Here is a 13,943-nt window from a genome sequence, read left to right on the forward strand (position 1 = left end):
TGCTTGTGAAAAAAGTGTCTTAAATGAAAAGTGTGGGTCCCTTACTTTATAATTAGAAATATTAAAGAAGTAACTTATATGTTTTGTTTACTTTTATCATATTTTTAGGCCCCAAATGTAGCCTTCACCAGATGAGTTAATCAAGAGAGAAAATTTTATTGCAGTGTAATATTTAATAACATTTTCCTCAGATTCAGTAGCAGCTCACTATGGAAATAATAAGAGGGATTATCACCATGGGCCACCATGGATTTATTAAGACACACACAATGAACGTATTGTGCGCTTTTTTAAAAACACACGTAAACTGGACACATTCATATTCATAACTACAAGCGGAGCTGAATAAATGTCTCTTGTTGAATACGGGTCTAGGTACGTTCTGCATATATGGCAATTGCCTTATTCAGACAGACACAGTACACTCCAGGATATGTACAATACATATATGGAATATAAAGTCCCAGAAGAACGCACAGAAAAAGGATTCAGTTATCGTCACCTATTAATAATATAGGGCCTGATTCATTAAGGATCTTAAATGAAGAGGTATCTGTTTTTTTCATGTAGCACACAAATACTTGATAGCTTATTTGTACACTGAAATTTAAAGTTGAAATCTGTGTGCTACATGAAAAAAACAGTCAGTATTTAACTTATGTGCAAAACAGAAAACTAATTTGCACCCCTTGCATTGTAACATGGTTTTGTCCAGGAGACTGAAATAAGATACCTCTTCATTTAAGATCCTTAATGAATCAGGCCCATAGTCATTAATGAAGAAACATAATTTAAAATTTTCCCCCAATGTAATACATTTATCAGGATGTTATTAATGTCTACTGTACACAAAATGCATTTTTACAGTTGCTCCTGATGGCAAGCACATGTTCTAGAATGCATACGTGACCGTCATTACTAGTAATCAGCACTTACACCTGACCTGTAGCTGGGGCAAGCAGGACCGCCATCAGGGGGGCACAGGGGTTAACGGCGTATGGGGCCCGGGCTCACCGTAACCCAGACTTACAAGGGGGCCCCCTGTCCTCCTCCCCGGCATCCCCGCTGCTGCCATGAGCCTGCAGCTGTCAAACGCAATAGCAGGGGAATGATTGCTCCGCCCCTGCGATCATGTGATCGGCCCCCTCTCCCTGTCAGTGGATTGTGTGATCTGATGTCAAACTGATGTGTTCCTGCTGTCGTTGTAGGAAGAAGGAGCAGAGAGGATGCAGGAATCAACATCTAGGTAAGTACTTATATTTTAAAAGAAATTGAGTTACTTTAAGGGAATGGTGCATAAGGTAGATATAAAGACAGCTAGGATTTATACAGAGAGAGAACTGGATTAAGGGCTGAGCCCACAAAGGGAGATTTATTGTTCATTTAACAACTATGCAAACCCAGGACAGCTATTTCTGGGTTCCTGTATGTGCATCACCGACAAATCATCTGCACCAATGCCGGTGTCATTATTAGTCAGAAGTGTAGTTATCCTGAGTGTTGGGTGTCAGAGTAATTTGTAAGTTATACATACTGTATACTGAATTTAACACCATTAAAGTAAGGTTCATTACTGTGATCAACTGCCTATAATAGTTAGGAACTGCATGATAACATCTGAATTTAGTAGTGATTATATTATTAGAGTTAATTGCCAGTTACTGTGATTTACATTGTATGTTCCTACAACAATCTCAACTGAACTGCGTGTGTTACATTGTTGTCCAAGTTTGCCATCCATTTATCTGGTATTTTACCTAAGCCACTGCCCCTCTGCTTATTAACAATCATGCTATGGTAGTGTGCTCCTATTTACAGGGGGTGCGGGTCGAGGTCTGTATATATACGCACAAAATAACCATACCCCCAAACCTACCTCTTTTGTCAATCAGGACAGGGGGCGTGACGACTCCTGATACATATTTTGTGTGACCTATACCTGCTAACATGACTCCTTTTCACAGTGTGATAAAAGCTGACTGTTTTTCCCACTTACTATTATTAGGATGTCTTGAAGGGTTGATATAATTTAAGACGGAGTTATAGTTTTTAATAAATACAATATTGATAAACAAAATCCAAAAATTGTACTTTAAGGGAAAAGGCGCATAAGGGAACAATAAAGAAAGCAAGGAAATTATGTTGGTGGATATAAATACAAATCCGGTAGCCTAAAACCATGTTAAATTTTAGATGAAATAATATTCCTCTCCACACTACTTAATGCACAATCACAAATCAATAATTGAGATGTAGTTCAAGTCATTCAATTTCACACTTAAATGGCAAATCTAATATAGTAATAAGTTTATATCTGTAATTCAGTCCCACAATCCAAAAAATAAATCCCACTTCCAATAGGGATTCAGAGCACACAAAGTTCAAATATGCTGCTCTTAGTAATTAATCTAAATTTGTCTCAGTAATTGATGATAATGCAGTTCAGCATAATTCGGCCACATTTACATAAGATATCCATCTGGAACGGTGGTTGGGGGGGTGCGCTCGGTCATCGGGGAGGGTTTTCGGGAATGGTGGGTGCCTGGGAGAACCCTGTCTGTTTCATTTGTACTGGGCCCCACGATTTCTGAGTGCAAGTGATACGACAGAAAAACACGAGATGCCCACTCTGTTGCGTGTGCTGGAGCTTTGCACGCCCTTACTGCACATTGATTACAAGCATATGTCCCTTCCCCTCCCTGTTCCGCCCATGAAAGCATAGGCTGTCGAAATTTACATTGAAAGACGAATTTGCTGTTCTTGCGTTCAGTGGTATATAGTTTGTTTCTGGGCATGTGCAGTGCAATTTAATGCAAAATACAGCACATAGCGGGATTTACATTCCTTAAAGAATCAGGCCCAGTGTATCTAATTTTAGTGTGAAATGTGGAATGGAAATATTGTAATGGGTTTTTCACCAAAAAAAAATATTTTAAACAATTGGTTTTCTAATATTTTGCTAGTATATTTAATGGGGACTCATAAGATTGATGGTATTTATACTTATTGAATAATAATAATAAGTATAGGATATTTTATTTTGAGATTGGTGTTGGTTTAGAGCAGGGGTGTCCAACCTTTTAGCTTCCCTGGGCCACATTGGAAGACAACGAGTTGGTTTGGGCCGCACATAAGATACACTAACATTAACGATAGCTGATCATCCAAAAAAACATAGAAAACGTAGTTAACATATATATATGAGAAAAAAAGTGATATATATATATATATATATATATATCACTTTTTTTTCAAATCCCCTTATACTTACCTTTCAATCGCCCTGTTCAAAAAATCCTCTCCAGTTATTATACTATAATCACTTTTTGTATTGTTTCGATGCAATATCAATAAAATGCATTTAAGCCAGGCATTGTATATCAGGGTGCCCTGACCAGGCCTGCGGTACCTGACATATACATCACTGTGACCCCAAATTGTGACCTGTTTTGCTAATTACACCACTATGTTAGTTAAGGGATAACAACTTATAATGGGCCAAAGAGAATAATATATAATGCCCCATTAGTATTACAAGTAGAAGTATGTAGCCGGGAGATAAGGTCCATGATGCTCCAGTACCAGGTGACTTTTATTCACTGGTCAGCGTCCCTTGAAATAATAAAAAAAATCCCCCTTAACTTACCTTTTAATCGCCTTGTTCTCCTGTTCTCTTCTCTTCTTTTCTCCAATTCTGTGCTGCTGATTGTTCTTCTCGCGCGGGTGACTCCTCTGTGCTGCGCTCCGCAATGGATGTTGGGCGTGATGACATCACGCCCGACATTCACTGCGAGCACCGCATGGAGGGGGAGACAAGGGAGGGAGCCGGAGTACCAGCTGACGTGACGGCAAGGTAAGTATTTTATTTTCTTTTTTTTGCAGGATTTTTTTTTCCATTAACAGTGCTGCCCCCTTGCCACAACCAAAACTCCTTCTGGGCCACATTTACAGGCGTGCTGGGCCGCATGCGGCCCGCAGGCCGTGGGTTGGACAACCCTGGTTTAGAGCCTGAGTGTTTCCAATAGGAACAACCTTTTTTTCTTCTCCTTTTGTGAATGCTACATGTATTCAGTAGAGTAGCTTCCACATTAAAAATGAGATACATTTGTGATATGGTAATTTATTATGGGATAAGATTCTACGCCAGTGTGGGTATACGTTTGCTTTTGGTCATAACCTCCGGACAACTCTATGGTATACATGAGTGTGTAAAGACTACAGAAATAAACAGATGAATATGTAGGTCCCTGGGTAAAAGAGCTCTGTCTGTCCCATCATCTACTCTCTCACTCATGGCATTGTGTCACAGATAGGAATCAGAAGCAATGGAAAGGAATTTTGGGATGTGTGTGACCTGTGACCTGAGCATGTACAAAATGTAAGTTGGTCAGAAGGACCTATGGTGTAAGCAAGCTTATGTGGAGTCCCAATGTATTGATGTCAGCTTGACAGATTTATATGGGAGATATTTCACTTTGCTTTCATTCCACTCAATACATACTAAAGGTATTTCGTGGGGGTTGCAGGAGTTGTTTGTTGTTTTTACATCAAGTAATGAATTCCAGTCTTCATGGGAAACGTTATTGACATGTGCAAAGGAAGTCCAACTATTTAAAGAACCTCATTACTTAAATAATCTCATTATTGCTACAATAAATGGATCCAACTATACCCAAATAACCACGTGCTCCCAAGTCACATAGAAAGTGAGGACGCCCAAGGAACAGACACAAAGGTGCAGATTCAATTCCATGCTTTGTTCTTTAGAACAATGCGGGCTGCATACAGTTACAGTTACTACGGTAATAGCTGCGCATTATTATCATTACTACGGTAATTTCAACGCTGATCTTTGCTCGCAGCTCTGTAAGCCGCGAGCAAAAGTCTGTATTAAAATTACTGCAGTATCGGTAATAATGCGCGGAAAGCGTTGTTCTAAAGAACAAACGCAGGGAACTGAATCTGCCCCAAAATGCACAGTGGCCTAGTGGTTAGCACGTCTGCCTCACAGCACTGGGGTCATGAGTTCAATTCCCGACCATGGCCTTATCTGTGTGGAGTTTGTATGTTCTCCCTGTGTTTGCGTGGGTTTACTCCAGGTGCTCCGGTTCCCCCCACACTCCAAAAACATACTAGTAGGTTAATTGGCTGCTATCGAAATTGAGCCTAGTCTTTCCCTCTCTGTCTGTCTCCCTCTGTCTGTCTGTCTGTGTGTGAGTGTGTGTCTATATTAGGGAATTTAGACTGTAAGCTCCAATGGGGCAGGGAGTGATGTGAATGAGTTCTCTGTACAGCGCTGCGGAATTAGTGGCGCTATATAAATTGATGATGATGATGAAAATGCCTACATGTACATGTCTATAAGCTTGCCCCATTCACACTCTAAAGTATAAAGCTAAAATGCTATACTCCACAGTTTGTCACTTCCTAAATGTTCCATATATGATATATGTATGTTGTGTCTGTGTCTGGGGAGTAGAAAATATTGTGCTTGATGTAACTCGCATAAAAATTGGTTTAGGTGCGTTGGCACTTTGCAGGGTGCAGCAGGATTTATTTACGTTGGTCGTAAATAAACTGGCACCCATGGAAGCTTGCATAGTATATTTGATTTATAGCTCACCAACTTCTTTTCGTCTCTTGTTTTCGTTGATGTTGACATTCACCTCCTTCATAGTGTCAAGTGCTCGCTGCAGTGCACAGTGTGAGTCTTTGTTCTGTGGGACGGTTTTCTGGATTTGCTCCAGTAACAAGGGGTACTTGGTGATACGTTGCACAGGCAGAACAAGGTAGTAGGAGAGATCCGGATATCGCGAATGTCCACTCCTTTGTGTGGTAGAGAGAAAGTTGTAAAAATGTTGTGAAACTACTTTAAAAAGCACATGATTATGTAGAAATCACATATAGACATTTTTATATGATCACAAAACTTTCAATTACTTTCCATAATTGTATACTAAACATTAATAGAAACTTTGCATTACATTTTCTGTAATTATTTATTTGTATGATTGTACTAAGCTTTGCTGCCACTCCTCCTACTGCACAATGATGGCTATTGCTATTACTCATTTGCCCCTGCTCTTGTAGAAGCAAAAAAGCTCCACTATTTGCTCTCCTTACTGAGTCTATTAGCGCTGGTCATTAGGGAAAACCCATTAAAGCCTCCTCTGACTCTTTAGGGTCTCCCCATATTACAAAAGCAATAATGAACCAACATATTATATCCTGTCTGGGGGTCTATTTGTGTCACTGGTTGACCTCTGAACAGTTGGTGTGAAGTTACACATAAGGGTAGCTTGTAATCTCCTTGTCTTGTAAGGATGTTCTGTCCAGCCAATATATAAACATATAAGACAATTTACAGCACAGCACATATCTTCAAATACAGATATTATAGCACTGTAAAGTACAGCGATTTGGGTTTATTCCCTATGCCTTTTATCAAGTATGTAAACCATGTCAAACCACAGTTAAATAGGACACCAGCATAGTTAAACACAAAAAGGTTACGTGTAAACAGAAACCACATGTAAACAAGACATTTACCCATGGGCAGATTGGCCATAGACCTCAACATGCCGGCAGTCTCCATGTATTCGTGGGGCCAATGAAGGCATTTTTAAAAAATGACTTTCTTCCCAGGGGATGTCATCTGATATACATAAAAATACATTTTTAAAGGAAGAAACCTGGCACCCTTGTCTGTGCTGCCCGAGCTCATAGGATAAGTGCTACATATTACATATTGGTCAACTAGATTACAAAAGTAAAAAGTGCTTAGTAGATTGTATGATTAGGTCTCGCAGCCATGCATCATAAAAATTCAGACAAGGAGTAAAACCATGCAAGTATGCTTATAAGAAATGCATTGTGCAGATGTATAATACAATCTGACTTGCTATATCACATTTTGGGGTTTTAAGCCCTCCATTACCAGTATGTATGGCTTAAAATAATGGTGTGTCCTCCTCATCCCTCCCCCTTCTTTTTCTTTCCTCTTCCCTCCCCCCTAACATCCTAATTATATTTGTTTCTGTATATGTTGCTTGACTTCATTGCTATAATGTGAAGAACAGTTTGGACTCTTGGGGGTAAATGTATAAACTGCCGATTTTTTTTCAACTCGCCGCTATTCGGCGAGTTTGCAGTGAAAATATAAAGCTGCAATGGCTTTAAAGGTAAAACAATGCCTATTGAGAAGTGTGCCCTAATGGGGGTGTAGGAGTGTCAGTTATGTCAGTAGGCAACAGGGCATCTCTGGTTTGTATTTCGTAATTAGTAACTGTTAACTTTAATATTTAATATGCTTTTGTTTGAGTGATATTGTTGTAATGTGAAGGTAACATGGGGGTGGAAATGCTGTAATGTGGGTACAGTATAGTCGATTGCTGTAATGTGGGGAGTAGGTATTGCTGCAATGTGGAGGGTGCTGGGTGGGGAGTAGGTATTGCTGCAATGTGGGAGTTTTGCTGCACTTTGGGGGCTATTTCTACTTGCTGTAATGTGGAGGGAATTACTGATTGCTGTAACTTGGAGGAGGGGTTGCTGACTGCTAAGTGGGGGGGGGGATAATTTTAACTGCTGTGATGTGGAGGTGTATTGCCGATTGCTGTAGTTTGGACGGGTGTTGTGAATGCTGTAATCTGGGGGGGGGGGGGTATTGCTGACTGCTGTAATACAGTATAATACAGAGGGGTATTGCAGATTGCTGTAATCTGTTAAAGGGGATGGGTATTGCTGACTGATGTACTGTGGAGTTGTAATGCCGATTGCTGTAGTATGGAGGGGTATTGCTGATTGCTGTAATCTGGGGGGGGGGGGTATTGCTGACTTCTGTAATGCAGACAGGTATTGCAGATTGCTGTAGTATGGAGGAGAATTGCTGATTACTCTAATATGTCGGGGAGGGATGGGTGTTGCTGACTGGTGTAATATGGAGGTGTATTGCCGATTGCTGTAGTATGGAAGGATATTGCTGATTGCTGTAATATATGTGTGTGTGGGGGGGATTTCTGACTGCTGTAATATAGAGGGGTAATGCTGATTGCGTAATCGGTGGGGGGGATGTTACTTCTGGTTACTTTAACATGGGGATACTGCTGATTACTGTAATCGGCAGGGGGGGGGGGTAATGCTGATTGCTGTGATGCAGAGGAGTATTGCTGATTACTCTGAAGTGGGGATATTGCTGATTACTGTAACTGGGCATGGGGGAGGGGGGATCCTGCTGACTGCTGTAATGCAGAGGAGTATTGCTGATTGCTGTGAAATGAGGATATTGTTGATTACTGTGATCAGGGGAAAGTGGTACTGCTGATTGCTGTAATGCAGAGGAGTATTGCTGCTTACTGTAACATGCGGGCATCGCTGATCACTGTAATCGGGGGAGGGGTATTACTGTAATATGGGGATTGCTGATTACAGTAACATGGGGGCATTGCTGATTGCTATAATGGGGGGGTGGTATTGCTGATCGTTGTAATGGGGGGGATATTGTTGATTGCTGTAATATGGAGGGATATTGATGATTGCTGTAGGGTATATGTGTAGTGTGAATGCTATTGATTTAATGTTGGGTCTGGCTGGGGTGCCTAAAGTGTTTAATAGTTGCTCAGCTTTCCATGAGTTGAATGGCATCTATAAATTTTCCAAACAGGGCCTCTACATTCCAGGATTCGGCCAAGCAGCAACTGATAGTGAAAGCTGTAAGAGTAGGTAGAAGACAGACTGTCTGACAAATCCCTCAATTGTGGTGGGGCTGTCTCGCACCTGACTACAGGGAAAGTCAGAAAGTATGTCCCTCTTCATACTGCTCTGCCTGAAGGGGGAGCCACATGCACCTAATAGTGGTGCACGCAGCATTGTCTGTGCATTTAATGTGGAGGTGTTTGGAGGATGACCTAACACTGTGTGCAGCTATAGCTATACCTCGTGTGCTGGTTACTTCTACATCAGGCAGCATAGTGGCACCCAAATCAGTGGCCCACCTCCTGCTGATCTGACCCCACCTACTAACAATTTGGCCACAGCTATCATATAAGGCCACTTTCAGAATATTTTCCAGGGTCATTTTAACATTCCTAAACCATCCTTGCATACACCTTAGAAACAAGTTCTTCTTAAAATATGTATCAAGGTATAAACATTCTCACAATGCAATATAGCAGAAAGATATCTAAAGATAAAGACAGAAAAGATAACTCACTTAGTTTGTTAGAAAACTGTTTCTTAAAACTGATTAGAATAAAAAAGTGTGGACTGTAAACTGACCCTTAATCCCAGAGAGATCAATTGATCCTTATAAAACAGTGCAATTTAAGGTTCATCTTTTGATGCCTTGTATTTTCCCAATCAAAGCTGTTCAGGGCTACTGAGGTTGTAAGGAGGAAGTCTCTCCATCAAGTTACTATGGTATCCGCATCAGATATTGACATATTTAAAGAGCTTACCACACTGTCTGGCTCCATAGAGTCTAGACCTTATTACATTGAATGTGGAATACTTACAAATTTAACTGGAGAGCACAAAAGCATATATTGATGCATCTGAAGCTCACCTTAAACAAAATATTGTCTGTTGAAAATTTTAAGTCTGAAAAATAATTTTGCTACTTTTAAGTGTATTTATGACATGTATGCACACATATCTATATATTTATAGTATACATAAAACACATTATATATACACATACACACATTGTATACACACACAAACACACATTATACAGTATATATAAAGAAATACATTAAAGAGAAGTTTTACATAATGACCAACAGCTTAATATGGGTTTTAGGGAAAAAAAATATTTTTGTAACAAAAATTACAAAAAAATAACATTTAAAATGTTAAAATAACATTTTAAAGTATTTTTTAAATGAAAATCATATGGTTGTTCCAGCCATAGTTGAACATAGTTGGCATGTTTTTTTAAGAGATTATCTATAGTATCTACTGAAATAGGTATTCAATTTTCAAATAGGTAAACATTTTTGTAGGTATGTAGCATGATCGGATAAATGTAATAAAAAAAAATCAGATTTGACATTTTAAAGCTAAGTTATGTTGACTTTTGTAAATGTTAATAGGATTTTTTATATTTTTTTGTAATGTTTTACAAATTTAATCTAAATATTGAAACTGTTAGATATAACCACCATATATCTGTAACATTTCTCACTATATTGTGTCGTGCAAAACATAGTGGCGTTGTTTCTGGGTAAAAAGAATTAAGAAGCACTAGAGTATAAGAAAATCTATGTAGAGTTTTAAAATCATGTTCATTAAAGGCAGTATTTAGATAACAATTAATAATCATTCAAAACTTGTGACCATTGTGTGTTTGAATTTTGTGCTCCTAATTCTGATTCCCATGTTTCACAAACTGGTAACTGATTAGATGTGTATAACACAAGTTTATAAATATAAGAAACATCATGTGATTCAGGTTGCCCATTATTAATAAATATTTCAAAACATGTAAATGGTTCTTTATCTAAACTATCTAAGTAACCTTTATTAGTGTCACACAGATTGGAAGAAGGTGTACCTAATAAATACATTTCATATTGTGAGATAAGATCATCCTTAGATTTTAAATATTTAGAAATAATGATTACCGTAATACATGTGTTAAGTGTAATATTAATGAGTTTACATTTGAATTTGTATATATCCCATATAAATTAAGTTTAAAGTAGAAGAAAATTATTTAGAAATCTTAGCCCATAACCTTTTAATCCGAAACATTTGAGTAATAAAAAAACTATTTAGGTTGTGAGTTTCTACAGATACCCAATGTGGTATCACGACTATGCTAATTTTTTTTCAACAAATGTGGAATGTTACTCAATTGTATAGCTATAAAGTACTTTCTTATATCAGAAACAGAAGACCTTAAAGCAAGTATTTCATTGTTAAACCTGATGTGTTTGCAATTCCAAAAGAAAGGTGTGAAATATTTCTGTAGATTTACTAAATCACTCATTAGAACATTGAAAGGTAAGATCTTAAAAAAAATAACATTTTGTATGCAGTATAATTTTTATGGCATTTTAAGTTTCCTAAAATGCTCAGTTTTAATAATTTCAAATGATCTAATACTTGTTTTGATTGTTCTTCACAAATTAAGTTCTATTATACATTTAAATTAGTTAAGAATGTAATATCTAAGTATTTAAAGATGTGGATTTACTTTGAAATTTTAAATTGCCAATCTAGATCGCCTTTAATGGATCATTATCACACCTTGTACTTCTCAGCTACCGTCTGGGAGACCTGCCAGCCCAATCTTGATATCCCGCTCTCCTCCCCTTCTATCCTCTCTCCTGGGATCTCCTCGGCTTTCTCTGATGCTTGGCTTGCATCGGGTGTTCAGTTTGTTAGAGATCTCTTATATCAAGATGCCTTTATCTCCTGGGATGATCTGTGATCTAAGTATCTGGACCTCCTCCCTAAATTCTACAAGTATTTCCAACTACGGCACTTTCTCTGCTTTGTCATCTACCTGTGTCTGGTTTTGCATTGACTGTTTTGCTGTTTTCTGTATATCAGTGCTATTTTTCCAAATTAAATAGTGAAAAAAATTAAGTTGCTTGAACTAAAATGCATTATATATATTGGAAGATGTATATTTGCTATTTCAGATTTTGTAGTGTTTATGTGATATTTCTTGCCATATTTGAAGTGACTTCAATACTAAAGTTTGAAGATTATGATATTGTTGGGTTTGACATAATAATAAAGTAACTTTAGTTTATGGTGAGTATCACTTACTCACCAAATACATTGGTGAGTATGTATACCAAAAATATTAGAATCATTTCTAACTTAGGTTTCCTTGGTTCAATACATAGGACTAATAATGCTGGTGATAATGGACATCATTATCTAACCGCCTTTTATATCTATATTATTTGATTGGTAACCCATTTTTCTAAAATTGACAATTTACTCTATATGTGATGATTTATCAAAATCTAAATTCTGACCTTCTAGTCCAAATTGTTTAAATACATATTTCACATAAGGCCATTCAATCATATCAAACGCTTTTTGAATATCTAATTTTAGAATAACACTTTCTTGTTTAGCTTTCCTTGCATGTTAAATGAAGTCTGCTATTATGACCAGTTTGTCTAGTATGTATAAATCCAGCTTGATCTTTATTCATGAGAAAGGGAATGTATTTTTGCAAGCAGATACATAACATTTTAGTTATGATTTTATGTATTTTATTAAGTATGAGTTATTGAGTGGTAAATAACTCCATTTTGAAGATCAACATTTGGAAATATAAAGTTGTTGGTGTTTATTTGCTATTTTTCTTGCTAAGTTTCTATTAGGTTTTGTTTTATATTTTCTTCTAAAGCTTTTACATAATTTTCTAGATCAGTGCTCATTTTTTTCTCTCAATTTTTTTCTATTAGAAGCTACTGAAATACTGTACATTTCCTGTAATAAAAGGTTTTGAAATAAAATTCCATGAAAGTATTTTTAAATTGTATCTTTAATTTAGATTTAACTTCAGGGGGTATATTTACTAAACTGCGGGTTTGATAAAGTCGAGATGTTACCTATTGCAACCATTTAGATTATAGCTGTAATTTTGTAGAATGTACTAAGTAAATTATAACTAGAAGCTGATTGGTTGCTATAGGCAACATCTCCACTTTTTCAAACTCGCAGTTTAGTAAATATACCCCCAGGTATTTGCATTAATTTTGTAATTATGTCTCCAAACTCTTTTCCCATTGGAATCTGATATATGTGAAGGTCAGCTAAGACTAAGCTATGATCAGTTCCATTTTTTTTAGATGGTCTTTAAAAGAATTAACATTTGACATTATAGAATTACTGATAAATAGGTAATCTGATCAACAATACATATTATGATGCAGGGAAAAGTACAAGTCATTTATTACTTGTGGGTTTAGATCCCTCCATATATCATATCCATTTAATTAATCTATCTAGGTTTGTAAAGTTTAATTAAGATTTTAAATATAGTATTTACTTTGGTATTTATAGGAAAGGCAACATTTTCTCCTTTGAATGAAATGCCTTTTTTATACTTTTGAGAATAGAAAATAAAGTATTGAAAAAATAATTGTATCCATTAATGGGCCATAAACACAGAGTATGGTAACATCAATACCATCTAAAGTTATTTTAAAAATTCTAATTTTGAAGAAAGAATAGGATAAATTATTTCATTAAAATAGCTACACTACATTTTCCACATACTGTAGGAACATGAAAAGTGTAAAACAAATATGTAGAAGTTGTAGGAATGTGCGATCATAGTTTTTTGAATAAAAAGAATATTTAACTTTTTCTTCAGATATGTAAAAGCTGCATAACTTTTTTTATTATTAAAACTTTGAACACTAAGGGGCAAATTCAATTCAGTGTGAGGTTCCGCATGATGAGGCTCAGCGTGATTTTATGTGCTAAAACATTGCTTATGTTTCCTCACACTTCTATGCGGTGTGAGCAAAAATAAGCAATGTTTCATGTACCGCAACAGCCAAAAATGCACAAAGGAGTAGATCACGCAAGGCTCCAACGGGACCTTGCGCTCAATTGAAACCGCCCCTTAGAATAGCAAAACATGATTGTACCATAAATTCTAAAAACCCATATGAGGTAAACAATCTCAAACTAATATAATTCCAAAATAATTTATATATAAAAAGAAAATTAAGGAATAAATACCTTCAAAAACTATATAGTCTCTAGGACTTTTATCAAATAAAATTCTGCCTTGCTTTTCTTTTTGAAAATTGTTAAATGTTTTATATGAATTTTCAATCAATTGGTATATTTGCTTCCTACTCAGATCAAGTGGAAAAGTGGTTGAAGTGGAAATTTAGAAGTGGTGGTATGGAAAATGTAAGTGAATGGAAGACCGTAGGAGACGTGGCGGTACGACATACCATCAT

The 13,943-nt window shown here is 36.9% G+C and overlaps 1 protein-coding gene across 1 annotated transcript in view; it reads right to left on the reverse strand.

The window, feature by feature from the left end:
- The window catches only part of ARHGEF37 (Rho guanine nucleotide exchange factor 37), a 93,643-nt gene that overhangs the window by 37,691 nt on the left and 42,009 nt on the right, over positions 1–13,943 (reverse strand). The window contains exon 6 of the mRNA XM_075209608.1: positions 5,624–5,826. Coding sequence (XP_075065709.1) covers positions 5,624–5,826 — 203 coding nt within the window. The remainder of the gene's footprint in view (positions 1–5,623; positions 5,827–13,943) is intronic.

Source organism: Mixophyes fleayi, chromosome 4, assembly GCF_038048845.1.
Source record: "Mixophyes fleayi isolate aMixFle1 chromosome 4, aMixFle1.hap1, whole genome shotgun sequence".
NCBI classification, from domain to species: Eukaryota; Metazoa; Chordata; class Amphibia; order Anura; family Limnodynastidae; genus Mixophyes; species Mixophyes fleayi.